The sequence below is a fragment of the Netta rufina genome, assembly GCF_964035555.1.
Source record: "Netta rufina genome assembly, chromosome: 17".
NCBI classification, from domain to species: domain Eukaryota; kingdom Metazoa; phylum Chordata; class Aves; order Anseriformes; family Anatidae; genus Netta; species Netta rufina.
The window spans coordinates 1975354-1995080 of record NC_140141.1 but is presented as its reverse complement, the minus strand read 5'-3'; the positions used below and the strand labels follow the sequence as shown (position 1 = coordinate 1995080).

The 19727-nt window shown below is 38.4% G+C and overlaps 1 protein-coding gene across 1 annotated transcript in view; it reads left to right on the top strand.

The window, feature by feature from the left end:
* The window catches only part of TMEM132D (transmembrane protein 132D), a gene marked incomplete at both ends in the record, with an annotated part of 259958 nt that overhangs the window by 88924 nt on the left and 151307 nt on the right, over positions 1 to 19727 (top strand). The window contains one exon of the mRNA XM_084297417.1: positions 14742 to 14888. Coding sequence (XP_084153543.1) covers positions 14742 to 14888 — 147 coding nt within the window. The remainder of the gene's footprint in view (positions 1 to 14741; positions 14889 to 19727) is intronic.

Here is a 19727-nt window from a genome sequence, read left to right as displayed (position 1 = left end):
ATTAAAATTCTCAGCAGTATTAGTAAATGAACGTATTGCAAGTAACATTTTAACTTTTTTTTGGCTTTGAGATAGATTAAAATTAATTCTTAAAATAATGGCATAAAACCTTATTTTAATTTGGATTTTGTTTTTTAAATGAATTTATTATGAATGTTTGTTTTCTCTGACATTACATTTACCCATCTTTGTTTTTTCACAAGTTCTCAGTCTTTTTCTGCAACACCAAGATCAGCAGTATTTAGCTTCTGGTTTAGTAATCCCTGTTGGAGCAGAGCACATCTCAAGACAATGCTCAGGCACTGATCAGTCAATGCATAAATGAATATGATATGTAGCATCATACCGAGTGCCACGGCTACCAAACTTCTGCATGAACAAACTTTATGAACATTTGACATCAGATAATTAATTCTAACTGTATATACCACCACAGCTATTGCCTACCTCCTCATACAAGTAGGATTTGCTAAACACATGAGTATTTGACTCTCGAATGCTGTTCATGGCTTTTCTTCCCTTCAGAGTGGGTTTGCTTTTTGGCCAGGTGGAGTGGAAGTTAATTTGTGTGCCATCCTACACTGTTGCAGCACATGCACGTGTATAGTGATAGCTCAGTCAGGAACAGTCTCCTAGCGGGAAGGTCTTCAAATTAGCCTTCAGGAGGCCTTGTCAGATGGAATTGTTTTGGTTGTATTGTTGTTTTTAGCATGTACCATTTCAGTAAATCTCCTCTAGCAGTCACTCCTTGACTTCCAGGCAGATATTTTTAGACGACAAAAAAGTTCTATATTTAGCAAACACCTGGGGCTGATTTATTGCCCTTTGTACCCACAATTCTCTCCCTACAGTGGAGATGCCCTGCTCAGCTCTGTTCTGTGCAGGCAATTATGCTGTGTGCCAGATCTTGCACGAGAGACCCAGTGTGCCCATGATAGCTGTTATTCTCGCTGATAACAATGTTTGTTTTCAGCCTTTGAGCAAGAAATAAAAAATAAACAAACAGTGATGATGAGGTGCCAAGGTTTGTGCTCAGGAAAGAACCTCTGTGATGGGGGCCACTCACAGACTCCCAATGGACTGGGCAACAAATAGGACATGTTATGTGCCATGATGGGTGGGTTTATGCTGTCCCTTTCCAAAGTAGCCCTGTTGCAGCAAGCAGCTTCTTGATAATGTTTGTGATGTTAGCAAATAGTGATTCCTAAAATACAGTGGGAGGTTTTTGTCATTGAGATACAGCTTAATTGCAAGCTTTGCCATACATTTTGTCCAATCCTAGTAAACAATAATCCCAATAAGACAGGTTTTTCTTATTAAATATTACTAATATTATATTAAATATTTACTCCTGGTTTTTATTATTATTATTATTATTTTTAAAATACATTTATTTTCTATTTTGTGAGCAAAAGCAATACATCAACAGAAAAAGAGTTTTCATCAATCTGTTACCAGCAGCCAGCACTTCAGGCAGCCGGAAAAGGATTTTCTTATAACATACTTGTCTTTCCATATCTCTTGACTGAAAAAGGCAATTCCAAGGGAATCTCTGAAGACACAAAGAGGAGACTTACACTTGCCTTTTTCTTTTTATAACAGTCTGTGCTATGACATCTTTGTTTCCCCAGTCCCATGCTGACCTTGTGCGACTCTGCAGTCACCTTGGAGACCCCAGTCTCCTAGCTCTTTCTACTCTCCCCACTGCAGCACACTGATAAGGAATACATTTAAATGCTGAAATCACTTGTCGCTCCCTCCCCACAACCCTTTGGCATGCATGGTTGTTTTCACGGTTCAATTGTGCTCTCTGCTTGCAGCACATGTGTCATGTTCATCATCAGTTTTCTCACAGTAGGACCCATGATGTCAGGGGCCTTTGTTTAATTAGTCTTTCTACAAACTGCCTCGAGTTGCAAAGGCAGTTGTTCAAAGGAATATGCAGTAGAGTGAAGTGTACACAGAAGTACCTTTATTGTGGACTTGAAATAGGTCTTCAAAGGAAACCTTTTTAGAAAGAATCTGTGCAAAATGGCTCATGAACTGCTAATTTCAATGCGGTTGGATGAGCTGTAGACCAAGTATTTCATTACCAATGTTTATTGATTCGTCATTTATCTTTGTATTTGGGAGTAAAATAGTGTGATTTTTCAGAGTGAGAGTTGTTCCCTATAGACAGCTGCACTACAGGCAGCTCTCCAAGGCCCCCCTACAAGCCCTGGTACTAAAGGCAGTGCATTACATGTGTTGAGGAAATGAGGTGAGTTTATCCTCAGTCTGCAGGAAGGCCTGCAGGGACTGCCACTGCAGGCAAGCAGCCATGTCTCAGCCTGCTTGGGGGTTACAGCAGCCCCACACCAGAGAGGCAAGCTTCTTGAGTTTGGGTAGCAGCTCTACACCAGCACTAAATGTTTTTAAACTGATGATCACACGTTTTCTCTGATCATGGGTAAGGAATAGAGCATCTGAGGCCTGCCATAGTTCAGTCAGAAGAGGGCTATGGCACGTGGCTGAACCCAAGAACATTTTTTGAACATAAATTTTGACCACAAGTCTATCAAAACCACTGTCAAGCCCTCCCCCCAAAATAGGTTTGAGTCCTGCTAATCCACTTGGCAGGAGCACAGAAGTTAATTGTTCAGAGGCGAGGCTTAGCAAACAGGCACTGGGATTTTACTGGATCTGAAAGATGCCTTAATCCCTAGGCAGACTATTAATTTCCTTCTTACTACAACCATATGGGTTTCCCATGTTGAACAGTAGTGTTATGCTGTGTTGTAAAATCCTTACTGCCTAATAGGAGCACGGGGATTCCTGAAACTAGAGCTCACATTTCTTGTAGTTTAAAGAGTGAAAGTCAATCTCCAATAAACTTATGGTTTAAGTTATTTCCCTAGGCGCTCTCTCTGCAATTTTTCTCTCTGCATCTAGGCTATCTGAATAGTCTTCATGCTATTCTGTCACCTGCAGCACTTCGTCATTTAGCCATTTTGTCCATTGTGTTGATGTTTTGGTTGCCGGATAAAAACAGCTTGTTTCTGGGCAGATTTTGTCCTACCAGCTGGTGAGCAGAAATACAACCTTTTCCCTTTCAGAAACAACTGTCTAGGGGTCACTTCTGCCTAGAGGCTTTTAGAAAGTGGCATATGATTTAGGGTGTTAATGTGTTTGGATGATTGCTACTGGGCTTTTGCTGCAGAACTGGCAATGGCTGACAGTTTTTTACAGGCAAGATTCATATGTCAGCTCACTGAAACTTTTACAAACCTTTTTTTTCCAAAGAGCAACCTGCTTGCAAAAATTGTGGCACATGAAAACTTCGTAATTTTAGACACCAGTTTTTAACATCAAATAGAAAAAAAATGCACATGCTCTGTAATTCTCGCTCAGTCCATGTTTTAAGCTTTCCTTTATTATTATTATTTATTTATTTATTTATTTTATGACACGTAGCTTTGACCACTGATGTGTGGACAGTAAGGTGTCCCCCCAGCTCCCCTTTCAATTTCCCAGTAGGTTCATCTGAACAATTGTATTCAGTGACGAGAGGTGTCTAACTCCTTCTCGTTTTTCTTACAAATAGCAGTCCATGGAAATGCATGAAATTTGAGGCCTGGAGGAGGTGCAATTATTAGTTTTTCAGTATTTACATATGGAGAGGATTAGCAGTTGCTTTTGTGTTCCTGCAAAATAGCTCTGTCTTGGAGAGCAATTGACAAAGGAGGGTTTTGTGTAATTCCAAGTGATCTCTGCTTCTGCTTGCTTGGATCAGCCAAGACCTCTTCTATGATTCTTCCAGTACTAAAATCATAACTATAGCTGTGCTCTGACATGCACCGGGGTTAACTGCTGCAGCTACATACAGAAAATGTGGCATGTACCCTACATTAAGGACAGAATAATTTTGGACATTATTGCATTAATTGAACTCCCTTCTGCATCAGTGGCTTCATAGAGCTGTTACGGTCTGCCTGCAGCAGAGCTCCTTGCTGTTATTTAGCAAATGTTGCTTTGGTAGCCACTCGTGCAGATGACAGAAAGGTGGTTAAACATGTCAGTGTAGATGTATAGTGTACAGCCTGAGATTTGATGTATACAACAAAAATCACTATTTGATTTGCTTAGCGAATATCTATTTTATGCCGCTAGCAAGTCTTTGGAACAATGAAGGCTTTTTGTCCATTAAAGGATTTGAACCCTTTATTTATACATCAGTTTACGTTTTCTTTACTGTAGACCTGAATCTTTAAGCCTTCGATAATGTCATCAGGAATCAGCAGAATTGCTCCCATGAGTGAGGAAACATGTTTTTGAAAAACAGTTTGCAGACTCAAGATTTTTGCAGCTAAGATTGTTATATGTTGTTTTTCTGTATCTGTGGTGCTATTCCTTGAACATCTGACATGTCTGTCATTGAATGAAGGACAAACACAGCACATATGGATCTGTGGGTCTTTTGTTTATTTATTTTTAAACTAATATTAATTCTGGGACAAGCTAATGTAGTGGTAGAGCTTGCTGTCAATTGTTCCTGTGTTACCTCCTGGGGGGGGGCGCATGTAGGCAATGGATGAGAGAATTCCCATTTCAGAGAACTGTGTTCACAACATCTGTGATGTCCAGAGAATTATTTTATCTGCAGCCATGAGAAGTTGCTAGGGAACATTGCTAACTCATTTTCACTGCTTGGTCTTCGTTAACGCTGTCGAGGTAATCTTCTCAACCATTGCTCAGTGACACTGTTGTTTCATTTTGCATTAGGGTGTGATTTGGAAATAGCTCAGAATTGTCCTGCTTACAGAGGTTGAAATAAAGTTTTCAAGAAAGTTTTTATATCACCTCCAGGCACTGAATCTGTCACCAAGACTGCCATAGTTTTCAAGTTGTGAGCGTGAAGAACTGAAAGGGCAGAATCAGAGCTGGGCCTGCAGGAGGCAAGCCCTGGCTGGGAGGAGCAATAGGCTTGCAGAACATCTGGGCATCTCTCTTCAGGACAGGACAGGACTGTGATTGGAGATTCCCAAACAAAGTACCCTCTGGTTATACTGAGTTCCTTGGGGGATTCTTGATCTCTAGGCCATGCCCAGGCACACCAGAGAGACAAGCTTTTCTCTTGCTTGCTAGGACTCTGAGTCTGCCAGGAAATTCAGCTTCTGATTGAATTCCAGCTTTTGCTCTGAGAGCAAGCCTAGAACTTTGCTGAGCCACTTAAGGATTCATACACTTTGCTGCAAGATCAATAAATTTATTCCATTTGCTGGCCCAACATGCAACTCTTCTACCATCTCTGATGGGTTTTGGTCCGGCTTCTTCAGATGCCTGGGACTGCACAACGGTTCCAGGCAATTTGTTCCAGTGCTTTGCCATCCTCCTTAGTCATAGAAAGTTTTCTTGATGTGTAAATATCCCTTGTCACAATTTAATCCCATTGAATTTTGGTAGATACAGAGAATATTTCTGCAACTGTCTGCTTTGACTCTCTGCTTTTGACACATACTGCATGGTCTGTCAGCCTTTGCTTCTGTATTCACTGTGCTCCTAATGCTCTCAGCCAATTTAAGTGAATCCACAATTCCTCGCTTGTTGCAAAACCAAAATTCCTTTCTTGTTGCTGCCTGTTCAGCATAAAAATATATGTACATATACATACACACCTATGTATAAATGTCTCTGTACAATGGTTTTGTTGTTCTGTGCTGTTTTACTCAACCTACAATGGATTATAGCATATCTCTCATTATGTCATTTTATGCTCTCAGTGGTTCTCTGGGGGTTGCCCAAAACCAGCTTTACTCACAGGCTTGTTCAGGTTTGGTAGCTGTTTGCTACCATTTTCTTCACCTGTGAATTAGTGTGAATGGCACTCTATTTTCCCTGCACAGAATCACCAGTTCTTTTGATTGTTTTTCCTATCCTTTCTTAAATCTAAGTTTGATTAAAAATTTGTTCTAAGAACAGGCTGTGCCATTAGCAGTTTTCCTGATCTTTGGTCAGAAAGGAAGGAATGAGTTGCATTGTTTTGTTTTCAAGCAGTTTAGAAAGTTATATTTCAGACCTTACTTCATTTTTTCACATTTATTTTGGAAACAGTAGTTGGAAGCAGTCCACAGGGCTCTCAACCACTTCAAATCAGCAGGCAGCACTATTTATCTTTGTCTTTCATTTCTGTAAACAAACATCTTCCTTCACACCTTTGAATACATAAATATTTTGTTTAGTATTGTTGCTCATTGTTTCCCAATTATCCATTCTTGTAGGAAGAAGTGCTATACAGCCTGGAGAGGTGACAGTAAGTCACTGTTATGTTACAAAACTGTATTTGGTGAGTGGGTTGGGGTAAACAAAGATCGTGGACACCCTCTTCACCTTGGCCTCTAACCATGAACCTTAAGACTGTCTCTTCTTAGGTATCTCTGTGCTCACTTCATAGTTTGTGTTGATACATGGCTATGGGCAGGAGTATCGGCTTGTCCCTCAGCACAATAATACCTCCTTAGAACAGCTCTAACAGTAACATTGTCAGTTGTAATAGTGGTGTCTTATCTATCCAATTACTGAGATTTTGCCTGTTAGTAGCATCTATTTCTGTAGTGCCACTTCAGGTTACAACACTGCTATTTTCCTCTTTCTTGCTGTTCTGCAGCAGCCCACAAGATGAAATCAGCAGAAGGGTGCACCAACCGGCCTGCTACACACACATGGAGTATATGAAAAAACATTTTTTTTTCATGTTGGGAGTCTCAAGGTGACAGCTGCTGGGAACCCTAGGGAGGCTCAGTGCTATTCTCACATAACTCCTAAGGTTTGCTTCCTGAACTCTAATTCAGTGTTTTTCTACAAGACAAAGATCCAGTTCTGCAGGGCAGAGAATTTCTGGTTCCCACTGAGAATTGGGACCACTTGTGACCTGTTTAATAAGTGAATAGAGGTCAGAGCTACAAATGCATGTTTGTTTCTGCTTTAAATTTATTTGTATGTGTTTCTCCCTTTTAATTCTCCAGACATCTGTGCATTTTGCATCTCACAAAACATGATTTTAATAAGAACTTTCTTTTTGAAAGCCACAGGAATAAAATCTAAATGTGTCCTATGCTTGTATCTATACATGTATCTACAACTGCATGTGCATAAACTGTAATTGCAAGAAGCAGTTTTGTCAAGTCCAAGGGCTACATATTACACAGATCTATTTTATTTAACTCCTAGTATGCAAAATTCAACTGCTGAAGCCCAAATAGGTCTTACGTGCTTTCTCTAATTAAAAATTTTTTATAAATCCACCTGGGCTGTATCTGTTTTAATATCTACATTTGAATGAAGGTGGTTTAGTGGCTGGGTGGAATGTGTTTTCCTCCTGAAATGTTAATTAGATGGGGAACATGTTATGCTTTGGAAAAGCTGCATTGCAAAACCATAGATAAACAGATTGATTTAATTTTAATCTGCTTTCATGGTGATGCATAATGATAACTGGTTTCTGTCTCACAGGGCTGAAAACCACAGACCTTAATAAGAGCTTGTGGGTATATTATACAGCTTTAAATAGCTTATGTTGTGCTAGACCGCTCTCTATAAATTATTCTAACTCCATCAGTATCTCAGGGACTCCCGATTCTCTTCTGCTGTGGATTTTCAATCAGTGAAACTATTAGTGTAATCTGAAGAAACTTTGAGGCATCTTCTCTGAAAACAACTGACAACACTGGTTTATACATGAAGTATTCAGTGGGGAAAACAAACAAAAGAAAGCAGTACAGAAGCCACTCTATACATTAAATCCTGGCATCTAAATCCTACCTTTTGTACACTATGCCAAAAGAGATCTAAAATTAACAGCCAAATCCTCAGGTGGTTAGTGTGAAGTCTCTTAATACATGACCCAACCAAAGCCAGAATAGTAGGCAATAGTCTAAAAGATGGTGGTGAGCCATCTTTTCTACACTTGAAAAGAGCCATATTTTTCTACACTTGAAAAGAGGGTAGACACGGTCCTGGTCAGCAGAATCAAGACCTTGGGAAGGGAGGAGGTTGTTGCTGGAGATGAAATATCAGCATGCAAATGTCAGACTGAAGCTTTCTGATATCAAAATGGTCTCATTTATGCAATGTACACCAATAGAATGACCTTAGCTACTGTAGAGGATGACTGCATTTAATGTGCTCAGTGTTAGCTTTTGAGAACGATCATTCTGCTCTTACTGACCTTTCAGCAAGAGACGAATACCTGGGAATTTTCTGAATTGCTCCTCAGCTTAGCCATGCTGAAATCACTGTCTAGATTTTAGATCCCAAGGCAGCATCCAGTCCCATATTACCTGATTCTCAAGCTATAACATTTAATTCTGGTCTTAAGAAAGACCCCTATGAGGTCTGTCAGCCCATGGTTAGTGTGGAGAAGAGCTAAAGCAGCCATTCAGCTTCTTCAAAGGTAGTTTTAGTAGAGCTTCAGGGAATGGAGACTAGTTGTTTCCATCTCCAGCAGCTGAAATTTGTTATTGGATCGAGTTATGTCATCACTGGAAAGAGCCTGGATGAAGAGCAACCTGTGGCATAGCCATCATCACAAATGGGCTCTGGGCAATGACATATATTGGGTATTTGTGCGTTACGGCCATGAATACTTTCTTAGTTTCTTGCAGAGAGTGTTTTGCTGTGGTCTTGGCTGAGTGCATTAGACTTCCAAAAGGTAGTTCTCTGTACCAGTCCATTTGACACCAAATACACGAGATATGCAAATGGAAATAGACCTGATTTGTTTCTATGATCAGGTCTGTTTCCATTCACGTCTCTCATCTTTGAAGTTGAATGAACTTGTAGGGGGAAAGACTTGTCCACACCTATTGCTGCTCTCTCAGTACAAAGGCAGAGAATACCAGTAAAGACTGCCATCGTATAAAGGTAAACTCTGTCTTATTCTCTCTCCATTGCTGGGTTGAGACTAGGCTCTGGGCAGTAAAAAGCATTAAAGATAAAGAGAAATAGAAACTCCCTCGAGTTATTTTTGAAGTGCTTTGGGGGAGATATAGTGCTGAGGGAAATTCAGAGCCTGCTAAATGACAGCAATGTCTGTTAGGTGCCTAGAAGCTCTTGAAAATGTACCCCTCTGCAAACAATTTATCTGCTGCCTTCCTGTCGCCACTGGTAACAAGATGATAACCAGTGGTAGCACCAGTGTTAACAGCTTTTTTTTTTTCTTTCTTTTTTTTTTTTTTTTCTCTTCTTATCTTTAATGTTGAAAGTAGCTCATTTTCTCAGAAGAAGCATGAAAATTTTGCAGAGATCTTTGCTCTGAGTGCTCACAGTAATAGAAAACTAGATTCAATGTCATGGGTCTAAAATGATTTCATTCAGAACTGCTTAGAGGTTAGCCTCTTTGTTTACTTGTGCATTGCTTTTTCAATGTGTGATATTTGTACGCCGCATGCAGGACATTGTCAGGAGTGAAACGTGGCGAGGAGAGTCCTGCCTGTGGCAGGCTCTCTGCAGCTCTATGCTTACATGGCTGGAGGGTGAACTTGGGCCTTCTGGCTCTCCCTTGCCCTTCTCTGTGCTGTTTCAAAGCAGACTCTTTGTTGACAGTGTACCGCGGCACTTAGCAACACACGTGCTGTAGCCCGGTTATTTTTCACCAGCCAGCTCTTCCGCTTTATACAGCACTTAAGTAACAATTTCACAGCCATTACCAGCCCGCAGTAATGACATGGGCTGAAAGCTAAGCGCTAAGTGGTTGTAAACTACAAAAAGTGGGAGAAGCTGAAACAGACACTTTGATAAATGAAAGAGGACACTGCCTGCATTTTAATTGGCCGAGTTGAAGCCTCTTTTATCACTAGAGTAAACACAGTGGGTTTTGGATCATGAGATAGAATTGGGAATCACTGTCTTTATGTAATTAGGAAATGTATTTGCTTGATTTCAGGTGTGATGTATTGATTCTGGGAGTTCCTTCTGTGTTGTTTTTTTTTTTTTTTTTTTTTTTTTTTTTTTCTTTCTTTCTTTCTGCCTTCCCCTGCTTTTTACCCCCTCAGCACTGATAGAGATTTCAGGGATTTTGGACTCCTGAGGGCTTTGTTTGCCATGATTGATTTAGAGTAAGGAGTAAGCTACTTACAAGGCTCAGAACAGTGCTCCAGAGGTAAATAACCAGTGGAAACAGCTATGAAAATGTTGAGTTGGATAGACTCACTGCTTGAAAAAAAAAAAAAAAAAGAAAAAAAAAAAGAGAAAAAATAAAGTTGGAATGTTTAATAGGTCTTTTCTTTCCTCCTGCTTATGCAAGTGGAATCTGGGAATCTGGCCCAAAGTAAAGTGATGGGTACAAAATGCTCAAACAACTTTCCTGTCTGCTGCCCAGCCATAGTATTTTAAACAAACTTACAATGTGTTGTACTTAACCGAGCAAATACATGAAAAACCTTTGTCATCAGCCTTGTATGCATATAGCTGTTGAGAAATGTTGCTAGGCTGAACTGTGGCTGAACCAAGAGGCTGTCTCATGAGCACTCTCAAGAGCAGCTGAAAGGTCGAAGATCCAGCTTGCCCTGTGACAGCCCAGAAATTCAATAAAGCAGATTTGCAAGAAAGTAATTGAGCCCTGACAGCAGTCATAGTGTTTTCATCTCAGGTATCTTCAGTTTTATCTGTTAACAAATAACATACCTTCAGTTATTATTAACCCTGTTTCATCCAGGCCATTCTTTGGTAATTGCAAAGTGCTACTGCCATTGTAAATTGGGTGAATAAAATTCTGCAATCCCCCACAAGTAGCAAACACAGTATCAAGACAAACTACAGGAAAATGTATTTCCCTGAATCATGGAATTGCTGCTTTAATCCTAAATTTAGAAGTATTTTTAACTGATTCTTCTAAAAAAAGTTACTGACCTCTAATTCTGTAGAAAACAACAATCTTGTGTTATTGTTTTCAACAAAATTAAAGGTTTGGGTTTTATTGAATGACTAAATTAGACCTTATCAAAAGCTCTTCTAAGAAATGCTGATCCATAGGCTGCAATTACCCTAAGGAGTATACACAAGGATCTACATTTGTTTTGAAACATTAGAAATCAGTACTGGATGGCAGTCACTGAATAATGTGAATGTCAAGAATAAACAGACCCAGCTTTTCTTTCTGTTTTTGCGTTCATTCTGCTGCTAGTTTACATCATCTTTCTGGCATTTAAAGGAATCCAGACAAAATGTAAGAGGATGGTATGATTTATTGTGTCTGTCTGTATACTAATTTTAGTCTGTTTTATAATGATTTTTAAATGATAAACAAGAAAATTCATCAGTTTTCAATGTGTAGCTGAACTTAGCAGCACTGAGATCCTGCACATCTTTCTCAATTACAGTAAAGTTATTGCATATATGACATCAGGGCAAGGTAGAGTATGCTACCTTCTAAGCTCTAAGGCTGCTTTTTTCTTGATTTCCTACCATTTTTGCTAATAAAATATGTTAAAAGCATACCAGTTGTGTAGTCAGTATAACCTTTTGTGTGTTTTTATGTGGTAATTGTAACTTACTAATTGCTCCTAACATACAGTTATGGATTTATTTGTTTATTTTATTATGTAAGGCTGTTTGGATTTCCTGGACATGTCATTCTTTTCTGCCCAGCGATTATGTCCAGGAAAATTCAAGTGCTTAAAATCTTTGTCCAGGATTTCCAGAATTCTCCCTGCAGGATCAGTTTTCCTACATGTGTTCCAAGCAAGCTTCATGCTATGTAGAAATCCTAGGTATGCTTATGTGCAGACCATGGGGACAGCACGTTGATTATTCATCAAATGTGCTGTCTTCTGCATTCATGGTCAACACCTACACAGCAAACCCAAGGAGCCAAACTTTCAGCACGAGCTCAAGGCACATGTGCCTTTGTGAAATGAGATCAGTCAATGGCTCTCATCACTGCAGTCTCTGTCTGTGAGTGATAAAGTTATTGCCCTGTGTCAGAACAAAGACATCGGGGCAGTTGCCCTTTCAAATACGTATGCTCAGCACAGTGGAATCTTCTCATCAGCCATAATCAGCTAATGGAGACAATGAACACATTGAAGAGCAAGAAGTTTGAGTTTCTTAATCACAGCCAGCCTAACGTGGAAGGATTTGAGCTCTCTATAAGTACATTAAAGGAGGCTGTAGTGAGGTGGGGGTTGGTCTATTCTCCCATGTGCCTGGTGACAAGAACGGGCTAAAGTTGCGCCAGGGGTGTTTTAGGTTGGATGTTAGGAAGAACTTCTTTACCGAGAGGGTTGTGAGGCATTGGAATGGGCTGCCCAGGGAAGTGGTGGAGTTGCCATCCCTGGAGGTCTTTAAAAGACATTTAGGTGTTGAACTTAGTGATATGGTTTAGTGGAGGACTTATTAGTGTTAGGTCAGAGGTTGGACTCGATAATCTTGAAGTCTCTTCCAACCTAGACAATTCTGTGATTCTGTGATTTGAGCCACTCTCATTTCCCTGTCAAGTGGGAACCATTTTTCTCTCACGAATCTTAGTTCACACCCAGCAGTTTTCCTTTCTAGAGGTGGCACCAGATACTGGTCACTAGGACAGAACCCCATGCTGATATATGATTCATGCAGATTGTCTGGCCTTTTCCCATCTCCCTTTCTTTCTGTAAGATGCCAGGAATGCAGTTTAATTTCCACTCTGCTTTGACCACTAATTTCTCATCCTGAGGGACATTCTTGTTCTAGGAACAGTAACTGCACCTGCTTAAAATACGCTTTGTAAAATTAGCATAGAAACAGCCTGAACACAAATTGGCAGGCATTCACATAGTAATTCTTCCAGGTGTGCTAAGAAAATTACAGCCACTGCTGTTGAATTAGTGGTAGAAGAAATGAGATATAACCTTTTTTGTCCAAGACAGTTGAAGGAATACTTTGCCTTTTTATCTTGAAAATGTCTGTGGATGTTGTCCTTCAAAGATTTCACAGGTAACATCATGTGGAGGCAGAGATGATAGTGCTTGTTTTTACTGATATTAGCATCTCTGCATGGCAACAGCTGTTTATACAAAAATCAACCTTTTTGTTGTCCTCCCTCCCCTGGAACTGAGAACTTGCCATAACACTGAATGGATTTTGTGTATGAGACTTTAAGCAAATATAATTAAACTGTCATTTCCTGACAGCTCATATATGAGGCTCTTTGACCACAGTGGACTTTTTGTTTTTGTAAACAATTTTGCAAACCAAAAGTTAACAACACCAGGAACTCCTAATTCATAAAATTGGGTGACATTATACAGTCCTGGAATAATTCAGTAGTTCCTTAAGATATTTAGTTAAAGAAAAGGAGAAAAAGAATTAGGGATTATAACATCAGCTAGGAGGAAATAAAACAGATATTTCAAAATATGGTTATAGTTCCTCTTCTCCACTGATTATTCAAAACCAGAAGTATTGAGCTAATACATGAGAGTCAGAAGAGTACTTTTCTGTAGGAGCCAGTCAAATCTTCAAGACTGTAACATTTTGTCATGCACGGAAATAGACATCCAAAGAAACCACTCACTTTTGGAAAAATAAGAATATTTATAAGTGTTTTTAGGATCAGAGCTGATAGAACAGTTAAACTGAACAGTACTGAAAGAAAATGAAGATATTTTGTGGAATTGGAAAGATGATGAATTTTGAAGCAAAGATATATCTTTGAGTCATCCAGAGTGCTGCTTGGGGAAAGTGGGGAGTAGATTTTGCTTGTAACCTGGGACCTGGTTCTCAGCTCCTCACTCTATATCCTCACTGGTATTAACTCTAGTAAAAAACTCAGCTCTGGTGAGTTTGTACTCAGCTCTGGTGAGGCTGCACCTCGAGTACTGTGTTCAGTTTTGGGCCCCTCGCTACAAGAAGGACATTGAGGTGCTTGAGCGGGTGCAGAGAAGGGCGACGAAGCTGGTGAGGGGCCTGGAGAACAAGTCCTACGAGGAGCAGCTGAGGGAGCTGGGCTTGTTCAGCCTGGAGAAGAGGAGGCTCAGGGGCGACCTTATCGCTCTCTATAGGTACCTCAAGGGAGGCTGTAGCGAGGTGGGGGTTGGTCTGTTCTCCCACGTGCCTGGTGACAGGACGAGGGGGGAATGGGCTTAAGTTGCGCCAGGGGAGTTTTAGGTTAGATGTTAGGAAGAACTTCTTTACTGAAAGGGTTGTTAGGCATTGGAACAGGCTGCCCAGGGAAGTGGTGGAGTCACCATCCCTGGAAGTCTTCAAAAGACGTTTAGATGTAGAGCTTAGGGATATGGTTTAGTGGGGACTGTTAGCGTTAGGTCAGAGGTTGGACTCGATGATCTTGAGGTCTCTTCCAACCTAGAAATTCTGTGATTCTGTGAAAACCTGATTTCATTTTTAGACAGAAGTGGTATGTTCCTCTCCAATAAAGTAACTTCTAGTCAAAAGAAAGCATTAACACAGTGATGCCTATAGACTGGATGATGGAAGAGTAGAGTGAGAGGTAATCTCCAGAATACATCTACACCATAATTTAGACATGGCTAAAGAAGTATTTACCATTAGTACAGTAAGATCTTTTCTTTTTTTTTTTTCTATGTATCATTTCTTTTTAAATGTGGAACTCTTAATTAATTTTCTCTTCTCTGTTCCTTGTAATCCTGTTGAACTCTAATGAGAAATAGCATTTACTGTGGGACAGTAATGAGAAAATGATGAAGAAAGAAGTAATAGATTGAGCTGACATTTTGTATCTAAAAGATGAAATATCCTGTTGTTCCTCCTAGGGCAAAGGTGAAGAAAGGTGTGAACATCTTCAGTGTAAGAGCCAGCAGCCCATACTTGTGGGATATCAGAGAGAGTGTGGATTATATGGGGAAATATGCACCAGCTGTTATTGTTTGCCAGAGGAAATCTGCTGCCTCTGAAAACAGGTAGGTCATTTCAAGTAGTCTGTCTTTTAATAACTGATGGTTGTTTTTTCTTTTCAAAGCATTTTTGCCGTGATTGTAAATTTTATTATAGTGTGTGATGAAAATGCTTTTGGAAAAACTGTGGCTGTCTTTGTTTTGTAGTGCATTGCAAATTCTACTACATGCACTTTGAACAAAAACGTTACTCAATCTTAATACTCAAAGGAAGTTGAAGCTAGCAGGAAATATTGTTTTCATATGCTATTTGGAAGAATATATTTCATATCTTAGCATTTGGTTGTGACTAGTTTAATCTCTTCAAATTATTTGCTGCCAGACATTATACCATGGCTAATTATAGGGCTGTTTGGGATATTTATTATTATTATTTTTTTGGCCAAATTTCCAGGGGAAACTAAAACACATTCATAGCATAAACCTTACATTTTTGTTTGTGAGATTTATATGAATTTTTAATCTGCAGAAGAGAATAGGTTTTCCATTTTACATTCCCATTGTGCAACCACTTAGATAGGATGTTGACCTCTTTCAAACAGCTGTCATCTGACAGGTAGATGTTCCTCTTCTAATCACAACTGAATGCTTTATTGAATAATTTTTATATCAGTTTCTCCTTGTCCATTGCTTCTGGCAATGTATGTCAAATGCGTATTTATAAAGATCCAACAAACTACAAACGTATTGTGTTTGGTATTGCTGTTAGAGAACTTGCCATACAACATGGGAATTCCAATTTTGCTGTGATTTACTTCTGAAATCTAACAAAATCTTACAGGTATAGGGATTTATTATGGACTTTTGAAATTTTCAATAAATACCTACCAAGTCTAATGACTAGGAAGCTTCATGTCTTTGGAATCTGGGTATGTGAAAAAAGAGAGGAAGGAAAAGAATTCTCTTCATAATCATAATATAAATCCCTTTCTCCCTACTAAAACTCAGTTTCTACACAACTTCTCTGATATAATATTGGTACTTATATAATCTGTTGTCTTGTACCCAATTAAATTTTGTTTGTCAAAAAAGCAATGTGTATATATATATGCCAAGGTCACAGCTCTCTATTGTCTAGCAAAGCCTGTCAGATTCTTTAAAACCCCAGTTCAAAACTATTCAAAGACGGTGTGAATATTTTCATTGACTGGAATGGATATTTGATCAGAATCAAAGTTTTTATCAAAGGTGCACTTTCCATCACACTTTATCTTGTTCACTCCATGGAGTGCACTTGCCTGCTTTCTCCTATTCATCAGGAAAATATAACACAACATCATAGCTGATTGAAGCTTGGCATCTTATTTCTCTTTAGTACTCATCATTCAGTAGCAAACCTTCAAAATGACCCCTTCTTCACAAATATTATTATGTCAGCTTTCACATGGTGGTAGTGTTTGCTGTGTGCTTTCACATGCTGAATGGCTTGTGAAAGCCATAAGCATGGCTTCACGTTTATTAAAAGAAATGTGATCTAATGTACATTTTAGATTTTATTGGAAAGAAAATCAAGAGGTGGCAAAATCAGAGACATATGTGTAATTCAGGTACAACTTTTGTTTTAACTTATTCCATGTGAGTTCTCAAGTTTAGATTTTGTGATTTTTTTTAAAAACTTTTGAAAACTTCTTCCTCATTGTTTGTAAACATGTAAAATATTTCAGTTCAGTATGTTGTTTTCCTCATTAAAATTTGTCATACTTTGCTATTCATTTTAAGAAGGAAGATCAAGCATTATATGGGGAGAGTATGTTCAATACTTAATGGGAAACAATTTTTCTTTATCTAGACATGTTTGATGTCACTAGATATACACAATGGATAACAGTTAAGTATTGATGTCTTTTATCAAATTGTTTACCTCTGTAGTTCCTTTATAAATTCTACAAACTCCATTTGCATATTGTTTAATTACTCTTAAAACTCAGAGATCTGATCACATGAATGCAAAGGTGGCAATGTTAATTAACTAGAGATTCAAAGCTTTTGTGTTTCTGATAGTTTTACATGGTTCAGGAAATAGTGTTAATAAAGCTAACTTACTGTGACAGGTGTAATTTCATAGATTAAGGAGGCACTTGTGCAAGTGACAAATTTAACCAGGATGCCTGAGTATTTCTTTATCTCAGTTTGAAATATATCATTCATTTTATTTGGAGAGGTTTTGGCAGCAAAAGCTTATCATAACAGGATTAACATATAAATATTATCACAGCCAGCAGGGTGTTTTAGTATGAATATTAACAGCAAATATTATGAGTCTGTAGGAGAATAACTAATTAAGCCCATCTGTCAAATATGATTTGGAGTTCTCAGTGCCTTGCTTGCTATGGGCTTGTGACAGTGTTCCAGATTAACAGTGAAGCAATTATAAACTTCTCCCCAATTCTTCTGATTTCATTCTAAGGTGATAATAATTTTGTAACACTAAATCCTGACCCATGAGATTATTAGATGGGCTTAATCTCTTCTGTTCTTTGAGAACTATCTTCCATTCCTCCATTTCCATGTAGACAACCAGAAGAAAACAAACAGAAAATCATGTGATGTAGATTAGCCAGTGACTCAGAAATGTGACTTGGGAAAAAAATTCAAATGATCAAATCAGGGAAATATGTGTCAATATGTGTCATCCTTTACTTTTTTCTTTTTGATGTTGGCTGCTGTTAATTTTCCTTGATACCTCATATAATGGGGTGAATAGAATAAAAAGACAAGATTAAGACAGTACTGCATTTTAAGAATGTTTTCCTGCATTAGTGTAGTTCCTCAGTGTTTCTGAAGTTGGGCATCTCTGCTGTGCTAGTGAGTATTGATGAGAAAAAGAATTGTTAAAAGAGGAAGATCAGGGTTCCCACCTGTTCTTCTGTGTTTCCTGTTTGTGGAAGCAAGCTGGAGGGGTGTGGGGTTGGTAGGTGTGGATTTGGAAAATTATTGAGGTGACTAAATGTGTAGTTTTACAGGATGTGCCTAAACCAAAATTTTAATAACTTCCAAAAAAAAGTGTCTAAGAGATTTTCAGGGACCTCAGTTCCTTACCTGTAAAACATGATCAATAGCATTTTCCTATATCCGTAGCTGTGGAGACATTGAGCAAGATGCTCTTGATATGATATGATGATTAGTATCATATCTCAATATTTTATTAATGCATATCAAGATAATCTTAAAATATTTTATTAATGTGTATATTTTGGAGAACAAATGTTTGTTATTCCATTGAGTATACATTATTGTTCTCCATGCTTGTGGACAAATGAGACCATTCATCCAAACAAGTACAAAACAGACAAAACTCATCACCAGGTAGAACCTTAGTGTCTGCATATGACTGTTTACTGTATTATCTTCAATTGTAGTTGAACTTTATCACAGATACACTTTGCTCACCAGTTTTCTTCCCCCATGCTCATTGTTGGAAATGTTACAAAGATAGCCTTTCTTCTGAAGCTTTCTTGTTTGTGCTCTTGGTTTACAGTTCTATAGCATTAAAGCATTTATTGACTTTTACTGCCTGAAACCGGATGCTGGTCCTGCTATGGGGGTGGGGGTTCCTTTTGATTGTGAACTACAGGACTGCTTCAATCTGTGACAATATTGACGTGGTAGGAAACAACAGTATTTTCTGGGCTATATCCCTCATTTGTTCTTGTGTCATTTTTTTCATGTTATGGTATGTTAGTTTTTTTTTTTTTTTAACATTTCTATCATAAAAGAAATTAACTTGATATTAAGTAAAACAGTAACAGGAAAACATACAGCATCATTCCCTTTGATTTTCCTGGACGATACCTTTTTTTTTTTTTTTATGATTTTTATACCATTTACTTTAGTGCCCTATATTTCTCATTTTCAAATCTATTATGAGATCTCATATTATGTAATTTAACAACTAGATTTTGTGTTGTAACAGCAGTGATCTATTGCCTCATTCTCTTACTTGTTGCATCTATCAGTATGTTTGACAGACTCTCAAGCATGCTGTAATTCTAAAATGCTTCTGAATGCTTCTGTTTGTTGCAACAAAAGCAACAAATGTGACATATATATCAGCCTGATGGCCTCAATAATTGTATTGTGTGTCTTGCTGGTGCTCATAAAAATGCTTCATACACATAGTTGTATGTTTGTGAGCACCATTAATATTTTTTACCTTGTTATTCATGTGGTCACACAACTTTACCAACTAGAGATATACTATTTTGTGGAGAGAAAAATGTCTACTCTGGAATTACAGAAACAATGCATGCTGAAGCAAAACTAAGTTGGTGTACTTTGCCCCATTGTGGTGTGAATCACATAAGCTCATAATGAGAAACTCATTGTTCATCATGAAGAAACTGGACGAAGAAAAAGACTGTAGAAATCAAACACACTTTCAGATGGGATATATACAGGTATGGAGTTGAAAAAGCACGACAGAGAGTGGGACACTTCAAAATACAAAGCGATGTGAGAATTCTTGCTTATAATTAGGAGCAGAAAAAAACCCTCTTTACATTTTTTGTTGTTGTTTATTATTATTATTGTAGGGGAGCAAATGATATCATATACGTGGTTTCAAAGTTACTTTCCAAGTAATGATTTTGCTCTAAAAACTGTCTATTCACTCAACATCAACAAAGTCAGGCAGATATAATTGTGGTGGTTTTACCATGCTGGGCAGCTAGGCACCACAACCTCTCTCTCACTCCCCCTCCTCATATTAATTTTATTCTGAAATAGTGGAGTTTAATTCCATTTACACTTCCCAGTCATCTAGCATCTAGATAATGATTAGCTATAAAGGCATTTGTCCTGGATAGCTTTGGAGTTTCATACTGTTTCATATTTCTAAGAATTTGT